Source organism: Stenella coeruleoalba, assembly GCF_951394435.1.
Source record: "Stenella coeruleoalba genome assembly, chromosome: 5".
In the NCBI taxonomy this organism is placed as follows: domain Eukaryota; kingdom Metazoa; phylum Chordata; class Mammalia; order Artiodactyla; family Delphinidae; genus Stenella; species Stenella coeruleoalba.
Window position 1 is genome coordinate 140,701,391 of NC_137150.1, and position 23,662 is coordinate 140,725,052.

The 23,662-nt window shown below is 57.8% G+C and overlaps 1 protein-coding gene across 3 annotated transcripts in view; it reads right to left on the reverse strand.

Moving 5' to 3' along the window:
• PRDM15 (PR/SET domain 15) overlaps positions 1-23,662 on the reverse strand; it is a 43,727-nt gene that overhangs the window by 11,624 nt on the left and 8,441 nt on the right. For 2 of the 3 annotated variants that reach the window (XM_079922291.1, XM_079922290.1), the window contains 14 exons: positions 21,690-21,791; positions 20,189-20,413; positions 18,569-18,689; positions 17,002-17,186; positions 16,773-16,867; positions 16,376-16,463; positions 11,274-11,441; positions 9,025-9,122; positions 6,584-6,715; positions 5,851-5,985; positions 4,959-5,122; positions 3,989-4,068; positions 3,621-3,740; positions 863-994 (listed from right to left, as the gene is read on the reverse strand). In XM_079922291.1, coding sequence (XP_079778417.1) covers positions 863-994; positions 3,621-3,740; positions 3,989-4,068; positions 4,959-5,122; positions 5,851-5,985; positions 6,584-6,715; positions 9,025-9,122; positions 11,274-11,441; positions 16,376-16,463; positions 16,773-16,867; positions 17,002-17,186; positions 18,569-18,689; positions 20,189-20,413; positions 21,690-21,791 — 1,845 coding nt within the window. The remainder of the gene's footprint in view (positions 1-862; positions 995-3,620; positions 3,741-3,988; positions 4,069-4,958; positions 5,123-5,850; positions 5,986-6,583; positions 6,716-9,024; positions 9,123-11,273; positions 11,442-16,375; positions 16,464-16,772; positions 16,868-17,001; positions 17,187-18,568; positions 18,690-20,188; positions 20,414-21,689; positions 21,792-23,662) is intronic. The other variant, XM_079922289.1, reaches the window with a different exon arrangement.

The window sequence follows — 23,662 nt, forward strand, 5'->3', positions numbered from 1 at the left end:
AGAACGCTTCCCAGAAAAGGGGAAGCGAAACGGATGAGCTTCCCCAGGAAGAGAAGGGCAGCACACTTTTGTGAAAGCCCAGTGCCCTGGGGGCTGGCACTCCAGGAGGACCCAAAGCAGACCTGCGTGGTGGCCTGGACAGCCCTGGGGGCAGTGAGAGAGGTGGGCGCACAGGTGAGCTGGGCCAGGCAGTGGCAGGACTCAGGTGTGTTTTAGGGAGAACACGGAACCAACCAGAGGCTCCTACCAGAAACTTGAGACACAACTCCATCACCCAGGGATAACCGTCTCTCACTCCGCTGTCGATCTTAATCCTCTTATACACACACGTTCATCCACACACAAATGTTTTATAAGACAATGAACTCATTTGTTGTAGAGGCTGGTTTCTCTCCCACTGGACCACGAACGTCTGCGTAACTTAACATACGATTCCATCACTTGCAGGGGTGCACCGTCCCTCATGGTGAACACACCATAATTTAGCCACTGCCCTACTGATGGACACACCCAGACGACAGGATGACCGGCGTGTACACACGCCCCGGGCCCTCGTCTGATGGTTTCTCCCTCACACGCTCCTGCAGGGCGACGGCTGAGCCGGTGGGAAGGCGTTGAGGACAGCTAGCCGGGCGGTAACCCGAGCTCCGTGAGGGCGCACAAGGATGGAGGGCGCTTGCAGGGACCGGGAGCTTCTGAGAAACCGGCCACCTAAGCAACCCACCTCCGAGAGCTCGGTCAGGAAGCCCGGGGCGTGCTGGGAGCTAAAGGCCGCGAGGGGCAGAGGCGGCGCTTCCCCGAGCTGCGCCTGCACCGCTGGCCTGGTCCCTCCGCGAGGGCGCCGCGGCCGGGGCTGACTCACCCGTGTGCCGCTTGTAGTGCTTGAGCATGTTGACCTTCTGCGCGAACTTGCGGTGGCACTCCCTGCACTCGTACTCCTTGATGCCCTTGTGCAGTTTCATGTGGTGGCGCAGCGCGTGCTTGGTCTTCATGCCTGCGGACGGAGCGCGGCGGCTCTTCGGAGGCCCCAGCCCTGCCACGGACCCCAGCGGCGCACGCGCCCCGCCCCCTCGCCCCAGCACACACAGGTCGGGGTGAGAGCAAAGAGGGACAGGGCGCGGGGGCTCGTCTCCGAGGGCCCCCTCCACCCGCGGTGAGGCGGGCCCTGTGTCCTCGGAGGCCACTTCCAGACAGCCCGTCTCGGCGGGCGCCCGCCCAGCCTGCACGGTCAGCGCTCCCAACAACAGGAGGGGCGGGTAGCCGTGCCCATCTAACCACTGTGACCCAACTGACTCAGCTGGTAGGCGGCTCCAAGTCTCCTGAAGTCCAATGTTGATCTTGGTGATATAAGTGTTAATTAAGATTAGATACTTAAAGGTCCAAACACAGACTTTCCATCTACCTTCAGGTTAATGTAACAAAGTCAACACGGGCGGAAAGGAGCGAAATATGCTTAAACCTCCCTAACTCAGGCGCCGAAGAAGGAAAGACCCTGGTTTAGGGTTTGAATCAGTGGTGGAGGGTCTTAGGCCAGGAGACCCACCAGGTGGGCAGTGCTGGACAGGAAGGGGGGCTGCAGGGTCTGTGGGCAAAGGGCGCCTGGGGGGCGGCCTTAGCATCTCATGGTGCGTGAAGTGTTTTGAACAAATCTTCCTGTGTACCCTTGGCTACTAGTGCTGTACGTGGAAACCCACCAGGCATGGCACAGGGGTCTCTGCTGCCAGGTGATGGGACTCTCATTACCTCTACAGCCTCCCATTTGAATAGGAGCCGGTCAGGTCCAGAATTTGGGGGGAAAATGTAAAGTATTGATAATAATAAGCAAGGGCATTTCCTGCAACGTCACTTGGAATGATAGAAGACTGCACACCAAAACCCCCTGAAGATATAAATGAAAGGGTGTGGTTGTAGGAATCCACAGGATGGAATCCTGTCAAGGTTTTGAGGGGAAAATTAGGACCATATTTGCCTGATATGAAAAGGTCACCACGATGGATATGGAAGTAAATAAAAAGTAAGGGATGGAAAGAACAGGTAAGCACAAGCATCTGCTTGTATGTGCCGGTGATCATAATATGAAAGTAAAATGACCACTGATAGTTTAGGATTATGGAAAATAAATACGGTAACCCAAGTGTTACACCTGCATTGTATTTAAAGTATTCAGAAGTCATGAAAGAAATCATGAAACTAAACATTAAATACACTTCAGATATAAAAATGTATATAACACAAGGTGTGCCACTGACCTCAGCGCCCACCCTGGGCACCCCTCCCTGACCTGCCAGGGCTCACTGAACAGCACTCAGGTCTCAGGTGTCGTTGCCCCCTGCCCAGCTGGGTGGACGGCCCACCACACCTGTCTACCTACAACCCTTCCCACCTCTAACTGGCTCTAGCTCTGTGGGAAAGGGGCTGGACTTGCTGCAGCAAAGACGGGGGCTGCAGCTGGAGCTCCAGCCAGCAGGGCCAGTGCTGACATGCGTGGAAACTTCTAGAAATGTCGGTGCACAACAATCAAATGCTGCTTTTGAAGGGTATAACTGAGGTCCGAGGTGGGAATAACTTTACTTTGCATAGCCATTTGTGTCAAAAAAAATTTTTTTTTTTGGTTAGGTGCCTGGGTTACTTTTTCAATAAAACAATCTACACGCTGCACACAGTTACTCTGGAGAACAGACAAGAAACTGTCACCTGTGCAGAGAGGGACTGGGGGCCAGGGGTGGGGGACTGTGCACTTTCTGCTTTTCTCTGCAGTTCTTTTAGCCTTCTGCGTGTAATCTTATTTTATGAGTCTAACAGGGGTTTATCCAGTGAGTGGAATTACGGGGCATTTGTGTTTTCTTCGTACTTTCCTAAAAATCACATAAAGGAAGAAAGTAAAAACTTGACAGAATATTAAATTTTTTAAAAGACCCTCACAGCAAGGCAGATGAACTTGACCAGTCCCATATCTGAAGGAGGGCGGCACTGCCGCTGTCCACCACACAGAACACTGGCGGCCACTTGAAAGCACCAAAGATCTGCTGCCCCAAGTCTTCCTGACAGTTCTGGTTTGTTTTCAAACAGAAATGAGTTAAAATTTTACCATGGACTGGGATTACCTTTTTTTCCCTCATTCTACTTACTGATGTGAGAGATTTTATTAATGGACTTATTATCATTTCACTCATTTCACCTGACTCCAATAAAGGTCACAGTCATCACTGTAACAGTGCATCACTGTGCACAGCTGGTCCTAGTTAGTGGTTCCAGTCGGCAGTGAGGATTTTGCACCTACACTCAGGCCACACGAGGCCCCTCAGATTATTCTGTACTTCACAGAGTTCTGTGTTGCACTGTTTCCCTACTTTTAAAACGATTTGCTTGTGCTTTGATTTCACCCCATCTCCTGCCTTTGGACGGCTTTATTTTTCTCGCTGATCCTCCTCGGGTCTTACCTTTCTTGAGTAAATGACTCGGGTCTGGGCGACCCCCCCCCCGCCCCGTGTGGCCTGGCCGCCCCTCCTGCCTGACGGCCAGGTCCCCCCCACCTCCGTGCGCCCGCTCTCGCCTTCGCCCCTCCCTCCCCCTCCCCCCACACAGAGCACACAGCCCGGGTCCCCCCCACCTGCCCTCACCTTTCCCACACTCTGCGCACAGGTACTCTCGGATGTTGTCATGCACGCGCATGTGCTCCTTCAGCATGTCCTTCCTGGCAAAGGACTTCCCACACTGCTCGCAGGCGTGGCTTTTCACACCTACAGACAAACAGGTCAGACTTTCACAGCAGGAGATCCGCACCCACGGTCACCGCGTGATGACGGGAGAAGTGTGGCCCCACGCCTGCAGTTGGAGCAGTGCCCACTGAGCCCTCCTTCCCCGGTCTCCGCGGGGACCCAGAGCGGGGAGCGGTGGCAAAGACGGACAGAGAAGCGCCGGCAGGGAGGCAAGATGACCGCTGGGCAGGAAGCAGCCCGGGCCCCTGCGTCCTCCCAGGCACGGCTACCTGTGTGGATAAGTTTGTGCCGCTCCAAGTTTCCGATGCTGTTGAAGATACGCCCGCAGATCTCACATGGGTGGATGTACCTGAAACCAGGCACAGGCTCAGGACGCCCCGCACAGCCTCCCGGGGCCGTCAGCGGCCGAGTGCACCTGCCTGAGCGCCTCTATCGGCAGGTGGGGCATAAAAGGTGCTGGGCGGGGGACAAGGGACCCAGACACTTCAGCCTCCATCTGGGCTGAATCGTCCCCCTCAAGATTCACACGTTGGTGTCCCGATTCCCAGCACTGCAGAACGCGACGGTGCTTGGAGATGGGGGTCGTCACAGAGGGGCTAAGTTAAAATTGAGGTCCTCATGACAGGCCCGAATCCAGTATGACTGGTGCCCTTATAAACAGGGACACAGAGACACGCACTGAGGGAAGGCCACGAGGACACAGGGAGAAGATGGCATCCACACGCCAAGGAGAGAGCCTGGGACAGATGCTCCCTCACGGTCACAGGAGGAAGCAGATCTGCTGCATCTAGAACGTCCGGCCTTCAGCACTGAGATAATACATTTCTGCTGTTCAAGCGGCCCAGTCGGCAGCCCGAGCAGACTACTCGGCTCTAAGCAGGGCTGTTGCCTGACTTGCTTGGACACACAGCGCTGATTACGGGCTGTAGCCAGAAGTGGGACTGACATTCACGAAACCTAATTACTGCGGGGCAAAGGGGCTCTGGTCGTATGCAGGCAGGGCCTGCAACGTGGCCCACTGTGCCGGGGGTCTGGGAAGGCGTGCAACCTGGGAGAGGCCTGATGACCCACGAAGGAGCGAGGCCAGTGCCTCCCCCAGACCCGCCCAGGGCCCCCGAAGGAGGGAGAACTTGCTCTGCGCTCCAGACGGCCGATTTGGGCACCTGCCTCTCTGCAAGGAAGCCAGCCCTCCCTCCGCACCACCCTAGACCAGGGAGCCCCTGCCCGGGGGGGCCTCACTTCTGCACGTTGGGGTCAGGCAGGTTCTCGCGGTGGATGACCATGTGGGCGTGGTAGGTGGCCTTCAGGGCGAAGCGCCGATGGCAGGTGCTGCAGCCGTAGCCCTTCTCCTTGTGCACCTCCATGATGTGCTTCAGGTACTCCTTCCCGCGGCCGAAGGTGAGCTGTGGACACGCACACTGCTCTCGTGCGCACGCAGCCCGGATCCCCGCGGCCAACGCTGCGCTGCTGCCACCCAGGCGCCCTGGACGCTGGAGAGAGCCCGCTTCCCAGCAGGAGAGGGGGGACTCCCGAGAGCAGGGCCAGCGGTGGGCAAAATCACGAAGCGGGGGGGGGCACAGGAAGCAGACTCCGGTCCTCCTGGACCTGCCGGCAGGTCCCGCGGCCCCCACCCCCCCCAGCCAGCTTCCAGAACGCCCCTCCTCTCCGCCCACCTGACCCCATCTCTCTCCCAAGCCTGAAGGCCCTGACAGGTGCACGGTCAGGTGCTGTGCCGAGCCCACAGGTGTGAACGCCCAGGGAGAACGCAGGGACCTGCTGGGCCGTGGTGAACCACAGCTCCCAGAGCAGTGAAGCCGTACAGCAAAACTGCTGAAAACTCACCGCACCCCCAGCCTCTAAGCAAGGGTCCCTGCCATGTGGGGGGCAGGCGGAGGACAGAGGAGCCCTGGCTTGCGCCCACCTTTGTGGACACGGATCCCCACCGGTCAGCCACACAGGCACGTGTGGACCACACTGATTCTGAGACAGTGGTCCCCTGATGGCGGTGAGACCCGTATCCAACATCCCTGAGATGTGATGAGACCTGGGGCGCCTTCCGGGACATCTGTGAGGTGCCCCCCCATGCCAGAGCCCTGCAGCCCCAGGGCCGGAAGGCTGCAGGTCCAGTTACCTGACACCTTTTGCAGCTGTACTTGTGAGGCTCCGAGTCTGCGCTCTCGTCGGAAGTACCATCGTTTTCTTCCGAGGAGATCCCGATCTTGCCGATGAACTCCTCCCTCTGCTGGTCGTCCATCAGCGCGATGTCCTGGCAAACAGTCACCGCGTCCAATTTCTGACACGCTTGGCGCGAGCTTTAACCAGGGATTTGTAGGCCGGATGCAGAAACCGTGCCCTCGGGTCACCTGGGACACCCCACCCCCTGACGGTGGGGCCATCAGGCTTTGCTCACGTCCAGGTGACTGTGAACGCCAGGGCTGGAGCTGCTGGGAACAGTCACCGAGCTGGGACGCGTCTGGAGGGCATGCTCTGCGTCCTCACGTGGGCCTCGTCACCACCGACCCCTCCCTCCTTTTCCCTGGATCGGCACTTCTTCCCCCGCCCAACCCCGCAGCCATGACCCCGAATCCTCACTCCTCTCCCCACCACACCCACAAGCTCCCGTCTCACGTTCCTCAAAGGCAGGGAGGGAAGCAAATGCCTCCCGTCCCGACCCTCGACCCTCATTCTTGTCCCGGGAGGTGCCTAGCATGGAGGGGTTTTAACGCGAGCCCTGCAGGTGGGCTTCAGGAGACACGGCAAGAAGACTCCAGAGAGCTCACCGGAAGAGTGGCAAGGCGGCCACGCTGACCACAAGGGCCGGCCCCGCCCCCCCGTGCAGCCCGGGAAGGGGGACGCTAGCCCACCTTGAAGTGGACGTGGATGTGATCCCGGAGCACGTCCACGCGGAAGAACCTGCGCCCGCAGATCTCACAGGTGTACTTCTTGTCGCCGTGCGTCAGCAGGTGTTTGTTCATGTTGCTCCTGCAGGAGAACACCTGTGGGGAGGAGAGCCGGCTCGGAGAAGCCTGGGACCGTGCGTGCCCGGCCCACGGGGAGGCCGTAACCGGGCACAAAAGCGCAGCTTCCCCCCAGGGTTTGAGCTGCAGCAACTCCTCAGTGTTGGAGACACAAATAGTCACGTGGTGCTAGAATCCTGACCGTTTGACCGTTTAAATTGGTGCTTACATTATAGTACAGAATTAACCGTTGTCTAGTCTTCACCATAAACAGTATTCTGCTCAATTTCATTCAGCTCACTTAAAGATTTCACTAGGATGGGGCCTACCAAGAAGGCTGTCACAGAAACAGCTGCAGTTTTCCGAAAGCGGATGTCAGAAGAGTTCTGTCCTCAGTGGGTGTTCCGTATTTCATGCACAATTCACACCGCCTCCCCCAGTTTCTCAGCGCTTCCTGTCTAAAGTGATGAGTGTGGAGACTCGGTCATTCACCTAGTACTCATCCACTGGGTGTCCCCTCTGCTGCCCACAGGCCAGGTGCAGCTGTGCGTCCACCAGCAGAGCTCAGTGGACAAAACCAGCAGCAGAGATGGCCCCCAGGGCCCGCACTGATCTGAGAGAACGGCCTTCGCCCCAGTGGCCGAGTGACCTGGAGAGCAGGCCTCCTTAGAGCTCAGCCCGACCACGCGTGGTCTCAGGAAGAGAACACGCCATGAATGAAAGGGACACGGTTCACGGGGAACAGAGGCTAATGCCTTCACGGACACTGCTTTTCAAGATCTGCAGGTGACTTGCGGCCAACAGCCCTGAGACCACAGCCCAGGGAGGCTGGGCGGGAAAAGGAGTCAGCAGGGCAGGAAGATGGGCCTCCAGGGAGGGATGGAGGTTGCAGGTGTCCCCCGGCACCTGTGTTCTCCAGGCAGACGGGGCTGAAGACGGGATACTTGGAAGCAATGAAGAATTCAGTTCTAGAGACATTCAGGCTCTGGTCATCTGCTCTCTTGCTGCGGAGGAAGGAGCTCAGCCTTGTCTCCCATTGGCCACGATTTTCCACTAGTGCCACCCCGGCACGAACACTCCATCTCCAGCACCCCGAGCCATGTGCCACTGAGAGACCTTTCGCCTCTTGCCTGGCCCCTCCATGAGTGTTCAGTGAACATTTCACAGAATAAAAGGTGTCTGAACGTCAGTCACACGGCTGGCTGGTTTCACGTACACCATCTCCCAGGGACATGGAAGGGACACGGTGCCACCACTCCTCAGAGCCGGTGGTCAGTGGGCAGAATGAGCGGGACACGTGAACACGGGGCAGCCTCCACCCACCCCTGCCCGGGAGCGACCCGGCCTGGCCACCCGGGCTCAGGCGTGTGTTCCGTTACCCCAGCTCCACTCCCCCCTCCAGCCCCCAAACCCACACTAAGTCAGAGCCCCAGCGTGGAGCCCATAGGCCACGCTACCCTGCGGACCTGTTGCTTTGTGGTTTGAAAAAAATCAGGAAATTTCCCATAAAAACACGGGTTTCCGTGTTCTCTTGAAAAGGTCAAAAGATCTGGCAATGCCGCCACGTGCCAGCTGGCTGGGCCGAGTCACAGCTGGCCGTCCACCGGGCCTTCACTTCCGGTGGCTGCTGTCACTCCAGGACCACGTGGCTCACGTGGGCTGCGCGCGGCTGAGAACCCGGGAGAGCCGAGTCACGGGAGGTGAGCCTAAGGGAACGAGCAACCGCCCCTCCAGCCGAGACCAGGCGTTTGTGCACCAAGACCACCGCCATCTCACGTGGTGAGCTGACGTGGCCTGGACGGCAGCGCCCGGACAGCATTCCCTGTGCAGGGCTGACGTGGCCCGGGGCTGCTCGGATGGGGAGCGGACTCCGGACGTTTAGGGCCTGCTGAGGCGTCAACGCCCTCTGACGGCCAGCCCGACGCCCGGACAGATCTGCTCGCTCGGGGCACCGGCATCCGTGGACTGGGCACAGAGCACGCGGCTGTGGCTCCGTCAGTCTCTCACCGGGAAATGCTGCAGGGGGACCAGTGCTGGCCAGGAAAATAAACCCGGACATCCCGTCTCCGCCAGAGGCATGTGGCTCGGGGCGCTGGAGGTGGAGTGTTCGTGCCGGGGTGGCACTAGTGGAAAATCGTGGCCGAAGGGAGACAAGGCTGAGCTCCTTCCTCCACAGCAGGAGAGCAGATGACCAGAGCACCAAGTGAGGGGACGCCGCGGCTCGGCACACCAAGTACCCACTCGATCTTAACCTTTCCCTGCTCCCGCCACACGCAGTGCATAGGGCTCTGAGCCTTCCCATAAGAAAAGGCGAGCTGTGTCCGGGCCCCGGCCCCAGCCTGCGTTACCTTGCCGCACACCGGGCACCCCGAAGGCTCCTTCCTGTAGCGCACCAGGTTCTCGGCACCGCCGGCCTCCGCGTCTTCCCTCTTCACCCGCCGCACTCCTGAAACGCCCCACCCCCCGGCCGAGAGAGTCAGTACACAGGAGACCTTCCCGCATCAGCCAGGGTCACCTCCAGCTGATGGAGGACAGGGCTGCCCACGGGTGGGACAAAGGAGCGAGCGGGTCACTCGTCCATGACGCACCAGCGCTCCGACACGCGACCCGGGAGGGAGGGCAGGCGGCCCGCACCACCGACTCCGGAACCCGGGCCGCACCTGAAACTTGGAAATCCAAGGGCAGCAAGTGTCTTGAGCTTTCCACGCAGAGGAGTCAGAATGAGCTACTGGTAAGGGAGGTATCTGTGCTCAATCTGAAGTTCAAGGGAAAGGTGGGGTTCTCAGAGGCGTCTGTACGTAGGAGGGCATTCTTATTAAAAAGATACTAATATTCATCCTTCAAATTAAATCAGCCCAATAAGGATCAAGGTAAAAAGTCAGAAAATAATAAATTTCTATGGTTTTAAGGCAAAAGTGATCATAATTGGGATCGAAACAGACTTAGAAGTTCTCAGGAAACAGGGAATCTCTGAATAAAAGAAAGAGAGAAGTTCCTTCTCACGGTCTCTCTCTACACCACTGACCCGTCCCTCTGGGACATTCCTGCACAGCTGGGCTCAAGAACGGCCAGCTCGCTGGCCTGGAGACAAGTACGTGACTCCCCAGAAAGCCCCCAGCGGCGTAAAGCACACAGGGCTGTACTGGGCGTGGATTACGCTTCAGTATAGAGGGAAAAACCACGGAACGGCCACACAGCATTCGCTCATTCCCGAGGAAAATGATCTGAGTGCGTCAGCTGTAGAATGTTGTAAGATAAAGTTGTAAGATGCAACCCACGTATCTGTCGATCAGGAAACACCTGACTTCCGGCAGTAATGGCGGCACTTACGGGCCCGCCTGGGGCTTTATCATCAGGGTCCAGTTCAACCAGCCCAGCAGGTCGGCACAATGGCCATCCCCACAACACAGGTGAGGACACTGAGCCCCAGCAGCATGACCAAGGCCACCCGGTCACTAAGTGGACACCAGGCGCTAAGTGCAGCACCGAATCACAGATGGAAGGGGGTGGGGCTTATGAACCCACGTGAAGAAGGGCCAGGTAAAAAGGCAGAGTGCAAAGGTGATGCAGGACGTGACCTGACTCCAGGCTTGTTTTAAAAGCCATGAAGACACGTGTACACGCACAGCTGCATGCAATGGTCAGACTTCGCGAACAACTTCGTTTTCTGACCTTTTTCCCCCGACAAGCGTATACTTCATTTACAATTCTTTGTAAAACGATTTTTTTTTCAAACTTTTACAACAAGGTGCTCTGGTCAGTGAGTGCTTCTTACAGAGGCTGGTCAGCAAGAGGGCAGTGGGTTTTAGGGTAAAAAACTAAAATGTCAAGATCACTAAAACTAAAATGCTATTTTGAAAGAGGGTCTGTCTGAGCAGAGGGTCTTTGAGAAAGCCTCCTAGGTAGGGTAGGTGCTCAGGACACACCTGTGGCCCAAGGTCCCGGTCTCTCTCTTCTCTCGGGGCCCCTGCCTTCCCCTGCACAGCTCAGGGTCTGCCCTGTGGGGTCGCCCGCAACCCCACCCCCACCTCATCCCTCGCTGTGCTGCCTCCCACCTTCCCCCCCATCAGCGACCCCACTGAAGCCCATCTTTCTCCTGCGCTGGCCTCTCGTAAACCCACCACACGACAGGCAGCCCCCAGGCACCCCAAGCCCACCGCAAATGGCGAGGGTCATCGGGGGTCCCTGGGGAAACAGGAACAAGGGCAGCATCACTCACGGCCCCAAACAGCCTCCGCCTGAAACGTTCCGTCCCACGCACACGGCTGAGTGCACCACACCCCGTGTGACGTTTCATACACTGCTTTCCTCCTACTTTCGTATGGAAAGCATTTTCTCACAATATTAAGCTCTCTGAAAACAAAAAGATTTTGGTGACTGATAAAATTCAGTCCTACAAAGAGTCTGGTTTTCCTAACTTTCCCGCTGCGGAGCGTTTGGGGCGTTTCCAACGTTCCCACTCGCACGTGATGCTCTAATCCCCCATCAGGACCTCTGGATACCTGAGCCAATTCCCGTCAGGTGCTGCCTCGCCAACAGGCGCCCACAGAGACAGGGCCAGCGTGAGCCCCGCCCCCTCCCCGGCAGGCGCATTCACCTTCCAGGTGCCTCCTCTGGTGGTCCAGCATGACGTCCTTGCGGTAGAACATTTTGTTGCAGACTTCACAGGCAAACTTCTTGTCCCCGTGCTTCTTCTTGTGCTTGGAAAGGTTGCTGTTGGTGGAGAAGAATCTGAAACACATCTCACATTGGAACGTCTTATCATCTGTCGAGGAAGCAGGGAAACACACAGCAACTTTTAGGTACATGACACCGACTACAGGCTCAACATCATGGCCGTGGGACCGGCAACGAGGCACAGGAGGAGGGCGGGGCCAGGAAACAGCACCACCTGAGCCAACGAAGCCCCCCGGCCAAGCCAGGCCTGAGCAGCGTGCAGAGCAAACAGGTAGCTCACCTCCTTCCTCCCTGGCGCCACAAGCCTCCCACAGCATCTGGGGATTCGTGGCAAGGAAAGCAGCTGGACCACAGCTGTCCTTGGCCCTCACCCCCTCAGGCAACCTGACCGCAGCGCCGGGCCCTGCTTCCCGCAGCGTCAGATGAGCGGCCTCCTGCCCCGCCCCACCGCTCCTCTGAAATCCACCCATCGCCTGCCCCTCCCCTCCCACGTGCCCTCCACAGGCTCCTCCCCCATCGCGCAAAGACATCCCCAATGTCTCCCACCTGTAAACAAAACCGTCTGGTCCCTAGGTCACCTTTGGGAAACGTGCACCCACCCCCAGCAAACACCCCCTCCCCACATTGAAGCCTTCAGAGATACCCACAGCCCGGTGTCCCTCCCCAGTCCCTCCCCAAAGGTGGTCAGACTGCCCCACCAGGGCCTCGGACAGGCCCCGCCCTGCTCTCTCCCTCCAGGTGCCCAAGGCAGACCCTGGGGTGTCCTGTCCCCTCCCCCCAGGCCCGGGGGGTCTGCCCCCCATGAGCACAAGCACAGGGGCCATCAGGGCATCTGCCCCGCCCTGGCACCTCTCCAGCTGTCTGCCTTGGCCCCAGCCACCCGGCCTCCGCCCCTGGATTAGGGGGTCTCGGGGCCTTGGTTAGCGCTCTCCACTCAGACTTGTCCTCTGCCCTCAACCCCGCCATGCCCACCCTGCTCCTGCCAGGACACGTTAACTGCCCACAGGTCCGTCACCTACGCCAGCCCCGAAAGTCAGCCCTCACTGCCCACGGCCGTCCTGCAGCACCGGGAACACCGTCCCGTGTCACCTGAGCGGGTGGGCATGACAGTGTGCGTCCCCCTCCAGAGCGAGGGCCTGAGGTCACACCGTGTCACCCTCATTTCTGGGCCTTTGGCTAAAGCCCACGTGCCACTTCCCACAGTCAGCAAATGTTTGCTGAATGCGCCAATCCCGGAGGCCGGAGGCCAAGTTTCGTTTTCTACAGTGATTGATCGCGGTCCTCACTCTGCTGCGCAGCGGACTCCCATGTCCGGGAATCGCAGCCTGGGTGCTGCTGACACTCTGGCCGGATCGCTGCGGGAGGCTGTCCTGTGCCCTGTACGTTGGACAGCATCCCCCAGGCAGCTGTTGCAACCAAACCGGCTCCAGACTCTGCCCAGCGTCCCCGGGGACTCAGGCCTCAGCAGTTTAACTTCTGCCAGGTGGACCCCGATGTGCAGCCCCAGGTGGAGGCCCCGGGGTATCCACACTCCCCGGTACACGCGTTTGTGTGTGTGCGGTACCTGTGCTTATCATGCAGACATTTCCATGCTGATTTTAGTGGTTACATAATTTTCCACCCAGTTCATACATCGTAATTTACTCCATCTTTTTTTTTTTTTGCGGTACGCGGGCCTCTCACTGCTGTGGCCTCTCCTGTTGCGGAGCACAGGCTCCGGACGCGCAGGCTCAGCGGCCATGGCTCACGGGCCCAGCCGCTCCGCGGCATGTGGGATCTTCCCGGACCGGGGCACGAACCCGCGTCCCCTGCATCGGCAGGCAGACTCCCAACCACTGCGCCACCAGGGAAGCCCTACTTCATCATTTTTGATATTGTAGGTAATGTAATGATGCTCTTCCTACTAGATGTCCTCGGCATGGATCCTTAGGAATGAGACCACCAGAGATGAGGGCGTCTGCCATCCTGCTCTGCTCATCAGAGATGAAGGGCCGTGCCTTACAGGGCCGTTCCATGGGATCACTGGAGACCCCGCCCACTCTGGGCCTGCTAAACCACACAGGTAAGCCTCCCTCCTGGCCAGGTGGCCCACACGCCCAGGAACCCGACAGCCGTGGAAGGTGCAGCGCGGCCCTTGGACTTTCACTTCTTCTCTCTAACGGGTCGAGTCCCTCCCAGCGTATGGAGAGGACCCACCTCTAACCATCCCCAACAGCTCCGGTGTGGCCTTCGCCGGGTGACAGCAGAGCTGGAGCAGCTGTCTGGGCCAGGCTGTCACCACGGTGGCTTTTCCTGCCATGGCGTCCACATGTCACCAGTTCAGGAATCCAGGCAGGTGCTGGACGACAACCTTCTCGCCCCTCCCCCGCCCCTCCCCCGCCATAATCCCTGCTGCCCTCGAGGCCTACACTCATGTTTAACAAAATGCAGTAACTGAGAACAAACACCTGTTCTGTGGTGGATGGTCAGGCCTCTCAGCATGGCTGTGCCCCGCTCTCTGTCTGCCCCCTGCCCAGCCAGTGCCCGCCTCACCTCTACACGCTCCCCTATACTGCTGCCCCCTGCCCCAGCTGGTGACTGTCTAATCCTCAGGCCAGAAGGCTCTGCCTTTCTTCGAGTTCATTAAAGGAGACACCTGCCCTGCTGGTGGTCCTTGACCTGAGGGGATGGGAGGGGTGTGCCCCAGCCGCTGGTCTCCCTGGTAACTGATAAGCCAACCTGATGTCAGTTGCCCCTATAAACTGCAGCCTCCTTCTCCCCTGAGGGGGGAAGATCTCTGCCTGCCAGGTGCTGCCTGTCCTCTGCACCTGGCAGGGTGCGGCTTCAGGACCTTTGTTTCGGATGTGTAAGGTTCCCGCGTCCAGTAAACCTTTGATGTCTCTGTCGCTGTCTCTGGGCTCTTTCTTTGGTCTCGAGGTTGGCCAGCTCCAAGGCTTGCAGGCCTGGGGGTGCAGCCCAACACGTGGGCTCTGGTGGAGGAGGGGGCACAGGGTCACCCGGAGGCGGGACAGGAGGTTTCCGGGGAGACCCTATCTTGCCTGAGGGCCTAGACATGAGCCTCTGCTCTCCTCCAGCTCCCTCAGGAAGGTCGAGGGCAGACGAGGGCCACCTCACACCCAGGACAGGCCCTGCTGAGTGAAAGCTTGAGAAAAAGCCCAGCAGACCCATCATTTCAAACCTCACACAAATCCCTGACTACGTGGTCTACGGAAGACACATTCTCCTAACATGAACACTATTACAAGAAAGTACAACAGCCTGCAAATAATATATTACACAAACGACCTCAGCTCCCAGGTTTATCCTTTGTCTTCCATCCAAAACTTCTGACCTTTGAAATTGTGGAGAAACTGCATTTCAATTCATCGTTGCTCTGTTAACTTCTATATAACGAAGACAGACAAACGTCTGGTTTAACAGAACTTTTTGCTGACATGTAGCAACTGCTGCTTTGACTTAGTACTTTCTGTTTCATTTGTGTCCAGAGAAATAAAGATAAAAAGAAGAGAACTTCTCTGCCTCCGCCTCCAGCGGGCCGCAGCAAACACCCGGGCCGGGACAGGGGCATCCCCCTCCGCTCTGAGGCCCACCCACTGAGCTCGGGCAGAACCGAGCGTGGCCTCGTGGAGCGCCATCCTGCCCGGCGGTAAGCACAGCTCGAGGGTCCTCTGACTGATACGGCATCAAAATATTGGTGGATTTCCCCCAGGTTTTGGGAACACCTGGGCTGCGGAATGCAGGTGGTGTAGCACCTGGACGCGCACCCGGAAGCTTCCAAGGCCACTTCATGCCGTGACTGACACGGGGCAGCTGGAGCTCAGGTGAGACGAGACTCAGCTGCCACTCAGAAAAGCCCCGCCCTGGGAGCGAGGCACTGTGGACGGAGGAAACCAGCCGCAGTTTCCAACAGGAGCCCTCAAAGCGGAACAAGCAAATGAACCAATGAAGGGACACTGCAGAGGCTGCAGGAGCGGGTGCTGGCCACCGGCAGGGAGGGGCAGTGGCGATTTAGGTGACGGGGTAAGGGTGCCCTGAGATGCGGGCCGGCCCCCCGGCACCCTAACGAGAACCAGCACAGAGATACAGAGTGACCGGTGACACACACCGAGGGCTCGACAGGAAGGGGGTTCGGAATCAAAGGTTAACCTGGCAGGTCTCTAAGCCGACTGCCACTGGTATCCACCCCCCAGGTGTGCGACGATGCCTAGAAGAGGGGGCCGAAAAGACAACAGCGACCCTCCGCCAACCCCATCCTCCCTGGGTGGGAACGCAGCCGTCCGCCTTCCCCCACGGGGCACAGGGCAAAGAGCCGCGGGGACAGGACACGGGCCTCCCCTGCCGGCTGGGCTCCTGCACAGCCGTCCCCTGGCCGTCCCCGGGGATTTATACATCGCGTATACTAGCCAGCTGCGCGCTCGGCCAGACACGGGGCCTGAGACCCTCGGCCAGGCCCAGAGACCCGTCCCGGCCGCCGGCTGGCCCAAGCACGCCGGCCTCAGCTGCACGCAAGCAGACGAGGGTCCGTGTCACGAGTGGGGACTGGGGACAGCGGCAGGCTCAGCGGAGGCCGGAGTGTGCGAGGGAGCGGCAAGGCCCTCACCTGGACCCAGGCAGGGTCCTCGGAGGGAGGGGAGCGGATGGCTGAGGAAGCTCCTGCCGAGAGCGAGGCGGAAGCCCAGCCCTCCAGCCGCGACCCCATCTCTTCAAGGACTGCTCACCGGGTCCCAGAGCAACCCTACCACTCACCATCCTCGGCGACGACGAAACCCCCCTGCTTCACCACGGGCTCAACTGTGGGCCATATGTGGCTGCTTCGGAGGAATAACAGGATGTGAAATAAATCCCCGTCTAAAGGGAAAGTTTCGGTCTCTTGAGAGTAAGTAACAGCTGCTTGAAGCACCCCGAACGGAGGGGAACGTTACAGGTGAGGACACCTGTTAAATCCACCTTCACCCTCTGCCGGAACACCTGGTCCCCACCCCGCCAGGTACCCGCGCCTCAGCGCCGGGCGGGGCCCCTCACCTGTCCGGCAGTTGTGAAACTCCAGCGCGCTCTGGATGCGGAAGGTCTTCTCGCAGGTGCCGCACCGGTACCTGTACTCGCTGTCGACCTGGTGGGGGGGGGCGGGAAGCGGGGGCAGCTGGGACGCGCCCCCTCAGGGAGCGGGCCCTTCCCCCCGCTACCCTCCTGCCCAGCGTGGAGCGTGAACCCTGTCTGGCCGTGCCCCTGCCCTGAAAGGGAGCCCCGCGCCCGGGTGAGCTCGCTGCCCACGCGGGCCTCTCGCTCGGCCCGAGCCCTGGTGGCGCCCACCTACCCACCTGGGCCGCTCCGGCTCCCGCTGCCCCCACCCCGTGACTCCTTCATCAGCGCCAACGGGCTGCTCTCCTCCGTCACTGGACGGCAGCGGCCCTTCACCCACCTCGTTCCTGCTGTGCTTGTAGGAGACGTGCTGCTTCAGGCTCTCCTTGCGGCTGAACAGCTTGGTGCACTCCTCGCATTTAAACAGCTTGTCACCTAAGGGACGAGCAGGGACAAGCCGCGCGCCACTGCTCCAGGCGCCCTGAGGCCACACGCCCGCCTGGGGCGCGCCGCCCGGCTCCCAGCCGCCCGGCTCCCAGCCGCCCGGCGCCGACGTCGCGGGGACTCACCGTGGGAGCGCACGTGCCTGCTGAGGTTGCTGCTGTTCTGGAAGACCTTGCTGCAGATGCTGCACTGGTAGACCCGCCGGTGCTCCCCCAGCTGCCGCACCAGCTTCCGCCGGATGCCGTGGCGGCTCGAGAGAATCAGGCTCCTCTTGAGGGTGATGCTGCCGCTCTGATGGTGCGGGAACCTGCTGGGTTAGACACACCAGCCGGTGAGACCGGTGGGAGACAGGGTGGTCGGAGAAAAAAGTTCAAGGTCACAGTCACCTTGGAGAGAGGCCCTGGCAAATCCTCCTAGCCGGACACGAGAGCGGGGGGCCGTGCTCAGGCGCACCCCTGCAGCTTTGGGGCACCTGGAAGGGACAGACACGCTGAACGCGCAGTGCCACCAGTTAGCTTTTCCCGTACCGGCCACTCAGCTCCCTGGGCGTTAACTCCGGCCACCGGGAAGCCTGGAGCTCAGTTGGCGTGCCGACCGGAGTAACCATGACTGTTCTCTTTTTCTTCACTTGCCTCTACCCTGTTTCATATTTTCCCCGAACCTGATTTTTCAAACTTCTTCTCCCTATGAAATGTGTTTCTGACGGTAAGTTACCGAAACCCTCTGGGCAATAAGATGGAGTATAAATAAGTAGGTCAGGTTCACCATTTCTGACATTGCTCTGCTCTGTTTTCAGTTTTTCCACAGCTTCCCGAACCCTAAAGGACCAGGCGCGTTTTGGCCCCGTGGGAAAAGGGCTGGAAAAAAATACTGCCACCAGCTTATTCAACTCCAGGGCAAAAAACTGCCTAAGAATAGTAACTAAAATACAAACATTTTCCTCGTTCATAAAAAGTGGAAACACACAGAGCAAGGTGTTAAATTTACAGAAATTTAAATACAAACTGTCCTATCATAGCAGCATTTGTTCACAGCAGCCAAGGCAGAAGCAACACAAGTGTCCTTGATGGAAGAATGAATAAACAAAATGTGGTCCATCCCACATGACGGAATATTATTCTGCCTTAAAATGGAAGGACATTCTGACACCTGCTACAGCACAGATGAACCTCGAGGGCGTCACGTTAAGTGAAATAAGACAAACACCGTGTGAGAACACGCATATGAGGCCCCTGGAGACACAGGTACCTCCTCTGAGCTCTTCACAGAGACAGAAGGCAGAATGGTGGGTGCCAGGGGCTGGGGAGGGGCTGATAGGGAGTCAGTGTTTTTTGTAAGTATGGAGTTTCAGTTTGGGGAAGATGAAAAAGTTCCAGAGATGGGCGGAAGGCTGCACTGCAAGGTGAATGTATTTAAAACCACCGAATCGTACACTTAAAAACGATTAGGATGGTAAATTGTGTACTATGTGTACTTTACTACAGTAAAAAATAGTTTTTAAAATTTTAAGCTATTTCACAGTGGATGCGCTATTAACCCCCTGGGCTCCAGAGCTCCTGCTGCTTCCCAAGCACATACGTTTCCTACAAGAAGTAAACCATCCCCTCTCATCCGGCCTTCCCTCTGGAACGGATTAGCCGCCACGGCGCCTTTGCCTGTGGAGCCGGGCCCACGCGCTGCTCTGGGACATACTTTGGCACTGAGCTCGCGTCGCTGGGGGTGGCGGCCAGCTTCCCCAGAACCAGCTCCATGATCCGTTCGTCCGGCGACGCAGCCACAGGCTCGACCTCGCTCATGATCTCTGCCACTTGTTCTGTGTGGAGGGGACAGGACAAGCCGTGTCATCACCAGGGCCGGGGATGGAACGCAACCGAACCAAGATGACAGGCCCGAGGGGCCACAGCCTGGCCAACGGGGCAGACACAGATCACAAGACTGACACAGGGAAAAAAAACCAAAAAAACTAGCGATAGTTTAGAATCCACACATTTACCTGCAGATTTAGAAAAGCAAAATATTATTCTTAACTCAAAACTGGAGTTATAATCTGTGGTTAAGTCATGACACTATCTCAATCCCTTTCGTACCACCTAAAACCGAAACACTTTGACATACGGTGGGACCTTATAACCTAGCTAATTCTGTCCTGACAGAGATTTGGAAATATTAATTTTTGTAATCACACAAGCCATCTTGAGTATGTTCAAAAGCAGATCATCATTTTGTACAAGAGTCAAATATCAAATAACCACAGTGACAGGGACCCAGGCCTGAACCTCTGGACAAGTGAAATACGGGAAGGTTACGTGCAAAGATTTAGCCACTTCACCTACTGTGACGTCTTCCTAATGCAACTTAGAATTAGTGAAATAATCATTTAATAAGCTTTTCACCTCCTTCTCCTCTACTTCTTTATAGAGAAGCAGGGAAACTGTCCAGGGGAAGTTTAAACCACTTCTCCTGAGAACATTATGTGAGGGCTGCTCCTCTGAATTCTCTTTAATTCCAAGAAAGGATAAAAATTTCTTCTCACTCTCGCAAAAGAAATCCTGGGCTACGGCAGATGGCGAAAAGAAAAACTGCCCAGTGATCAGTAAGGAAGGTAGTGAGGGGACTCGCTAGTGTCTGAGCATCATGTCTGGTCCTTACGTGCGAGACCCGCCAGGAATCCTCTGGCACCAGGCACTTCTGGCAGAGGCCACGTGAGGGCCGAGGGGACATGGCATTTTGGGAACCCCACACCTGAGAATGAGGGCCCAAGGTCACTCCAAGCTCAACTGAGGCTACTGTACAGTCAGAGAATGGCTTTAGCCACGGCCTGGAGGCCAGCTGCACGACTGTCCACAGGGGACACGGGAGCAGACGGTGGGGCATCCACATGATGGACCAACACGGCTCGGCAGCAAAGGAGAAGAGGCAGCGGGGACCCGGCTGTGGACGAGCCTCCCCTACATGCCGTGCGGGAGATGCCGGGCACAGAGACGGTGCCCAGGACGGGAACGCCAGTCCACGCGGAGACAAGCCGGGAAGCGGCTGGGGGGAACGGACATGCTCTCTGTCCTGATATCCGGCTACACAGGTGGACGCGCTTGTCAAAGGTCACAGCCGGCACAGCCTGCCAACCGCACTGCGAGTCGCCGTGCGCGAAGAGCTGCTTCAGCGAAAGAGAAGGGCTCTGTGCCGAGTTTTGCTACCGGGCATGGAGGCAACATGGCCTCAGGTCCCTCCCCATTCCCTTCACTGCTACCCCAGGACTGGGACCAGCCTCACCTGCGGGCCCCTCCCCCTCACCTGCGGGCCCCTCCCCCTCACCTGCGGGCTCCTCGCCTTCCACGATAACTAGAGGCTGCTCTGGCTTGGATGCTTTGGGTTTTCTCCCCCTTCGAGGCTTTTTCTTCTGCTCTTTGGCGGCACTGACACTCTTGGGAACTGCGGGAGGCTCCCCCCGGGGCACGTCTGCTTCCTTCTCTGCCACCGAATCCTGCTGGCCGGCTGGGGGGACGCTCCTGGATTGTTCCAAATGGCCCAACAGGTGCTCTGCAGGACAGGGGAGCAAAGGCATATAAGGCCGGGCGTCCACTCCCAACCTCCATTTTGTTTGTTTTCAATTTTATTTGCTAACAGGGTGCCCTCTGCAGAGGCAAATAAACGTTATTTCTTCTGCTTTGAAAATGACAGCATTTCCACTGCACCAAACACAACCACCATTTTAAAAAGTCAGTCAGGCGACAGAAGCCGGGCAGTTTTGTAAAATCACGTACAGTTTTGTAAAAACTAAAAGCCTGGGTGCGCGTGTGTGAGCAAAGAGAAACTGGAAGAACACAGCGAAAAGTAACGTGGGTCTCTCTACGGTGACCTCACAGGCAACTTTTATATTCTTCTCAAAGCTCATTTAAGCTTTCTAATTTTTCTACGATGAATATATAATACAGTTATTTTAAAACGTAGCCTTTGAAGAGGCATAGTGATAAACATTCAATTCATAATGAACAAAATTGTCTTTCAAAACACTGCATGAAGGCCAAAAACCTTTATTTTCAACAGAAGAAACCTCAAAGATCTCCCAGGGAAAGATAACTGGGCCACACACAGGAAGCAGACAGAGATGGCCATGCTCCCTGAATGAAGGTGAGCTGGGCTCAGGCTGGCTGGAGGGCGGGGCACCAGCAAGAGGACGGAGGAGTGACCCACGAGACAGATGGGGACCAGCGCCCTCCAGGGACCACTGGCGCCCGCCTGCACACTCGGCCAAGGAGCCATTCTTCCCATCGACAACCTCGACTGGCTCACACAGGCCTCGGTGTGAAGTGGCGGCTGTCTCCCCACTTGTTCCACGCTCAGGACCACTGTGCAGCGCGAGTGCCCTCGAGGGGCCAGGGAAGGAGAGGGGTGAGGGATGAGGGAAGGAAAGTTTTAAAGCAAACAACGTTACGTGCTGCGTGTCACGGGAAGCGTTTGGAAGTTTGGCCACGTAGCAGAACAAGCTAACGATGCGGCCACCCGGCTGCGAATGCTTGGGAAGGCTACAGAAATAGAGACTGTCCCCCACACCAAACTAATGCTCTGCTGAGCTTCAGAGAAAGGAAACAAGCCCCTCGCTGCCAGACACGCAGAGAACCTCAAGCCAAAGCACAGATCCCGGGAGGAGGCCTGGAAGACACAGGCTGGGAGCTGAGCTGCTCCCGCAAAGCCAGGGAACTCCCGTGTGCTCTGCCACCATCCCAGAGGGATGGCGTGGAAGCGACAGAGCACGTCAGGGGGAGCGCAGCGCGGGACTCGCCGGCGTCTGGCTGGGCAGGCACCTGCCCCTTACCATTCAGCAGCTGCAGCTCAAGGAAGGCGGCCGAACACACCTTGCACACCCACCGGCTGGGTTCCGCCTCCACTGGCGTGCTGCTCTCTGGGGTGCCTGCAGCTTCAAAAGACAAGAGGGGGAGGTGGTCCAGCAGCTGCTCTCTCTGTGCAGCCCAGCCCAGTGCAGGGCACACCTGCCCTCGCAGGAGGTGACAATGACAGCGGTAACAACTGTCACCGCTTGGGAGCAGGTCCAATGCTCCAGGCGCCATTCTCGGCGTTTTACCTGCACGGACTCGCTCGTGCCCGTGAATGTCCCCATTTCACAGATGAGGAAGCCGGGCACAGAGCACTGGAACCAGGGCCTGACGCAGGGCTGTCACCAGTCACGGAAACGTGGCCTCGTCCCAGAAGCCAGTCTGGTGGGACCAGACACCACCACCCCCATACAACTTCAAGAAAAGAAAAAATGCATGCTACGGCCCACATCGAATTCCCCAACCTCTCACTGGCTCATGTGACAAGAAAGGGCGGAACCCCAAACAGCCAGGCCCCGCGCCCTGGTGTGGCCACGGCTCCTGCCCAGCGCTGGCCAGCAGAGCTTTCTGCAGTGACAGAAATGCTCTGTGACTGCCGGCCAGGGGGGCAGCCACGTGCGCCGAGTGCCCCCGGGGAGCTGGACTTTCACTTTTATTGAATTTAGGTTGAAACAGCCGCCTGGGGCAGGTGCTTACTGCGGAGGCAGTGCCCCTAGCCCTCCCGGCACCCCCGTGGGAGTCTGGGGGCGGGGGGAGATGACCAGGGTCCATGGAACACAGAGGAAGACCCTGGTTGCTCAGGGTCCTTTTCAAAAAGAACTACCGATGCTCTCGTGAGACCTCGAAGTTGGGGATGTAATGGAGAAGAACCTTTGTATTCTGTGACAAGTTAATCACTAAAGGGATGTTGCCTATAAGCTTAAATGATACCTAATGGCCCCTCACTGGGCACCCTGCCTCCCGGGTAAAGACGGTAAAGCTAAAACACCTTTGCTTGGCTCACAGGAAACATCCGGACCAGGCTCACCTGTGAATGGCTGCAGGAAGGAGGAAATTAACATCCCCTGACCGGAACCAGGAGACGCCTGATTTTATTCCCTCCCCTTTTAGCATGAAAGCAGCCTGAATTCTAACTCAGCTGGTTCTTTGGGACACGAGTCCACCAGCTCCTCGGTCTGCTGGCTTTCCAATAAAGTCGCTATTTCTTGCCCCAGCCGGTCTCTCGATTTACGGGCTGCTCGTGCGGTGAGCAGTGCGAGCTGACTTGGTAACGGGGACGTTCAAAGTGAATGTATGTTCGTGATGTCCTGGCCCAGGAAGCTGATTCGCTAAACCCCACGTGGCAGCCTGTCAGGGCTGGACGGGGGCCACCAGCCCTCACCACCACCTCCACTCCCGTCTCTGTGCAGCTTGTGTTGACACGCACGACCCACCGCAACCCTCCGGGGCCACTCGCAAAGCAAAACCATCCAGAAGGGCGACTGCACACGCGTTCAGAACCAGGAAAAAGCACGCCTCTGTCTGTGTCAGAAAACAGCGATAAGGGCTTCCCTGGTGGCACAGTGGTTGGGAGTCCGCCTGCCGATGCAGGGGATGCGGGTTCGTGCCCCGGTCCGGGAAGATCCCACATGCCGTGGAGCGGCTGGGCCCGTGAGCCATGGCCGCTGAGCCTGTGCGTCCGGAGCCTGTGCTCCGCAATGGGAGAAGCCACAGCAGTGAGAGGCCCGTGTACCACAAAAAAAAAAAAAAAAAGACTTAAGAAAAAATTAGCCAGCAGTCAGAAGGCAGTTCTTCATCCCAACCACTCACACGCCCAACAAAAGAGGTGTCTACGCAAAATGAAACAGTAGCTGGCAGTGGAGAGCCAGGGAGAAGGCCCACAGCAGGACGGTCGGCAGAACGTGTGATGAAGATCATCACGTGGTACATCAGCACGTACAGCAAGACCTCAACC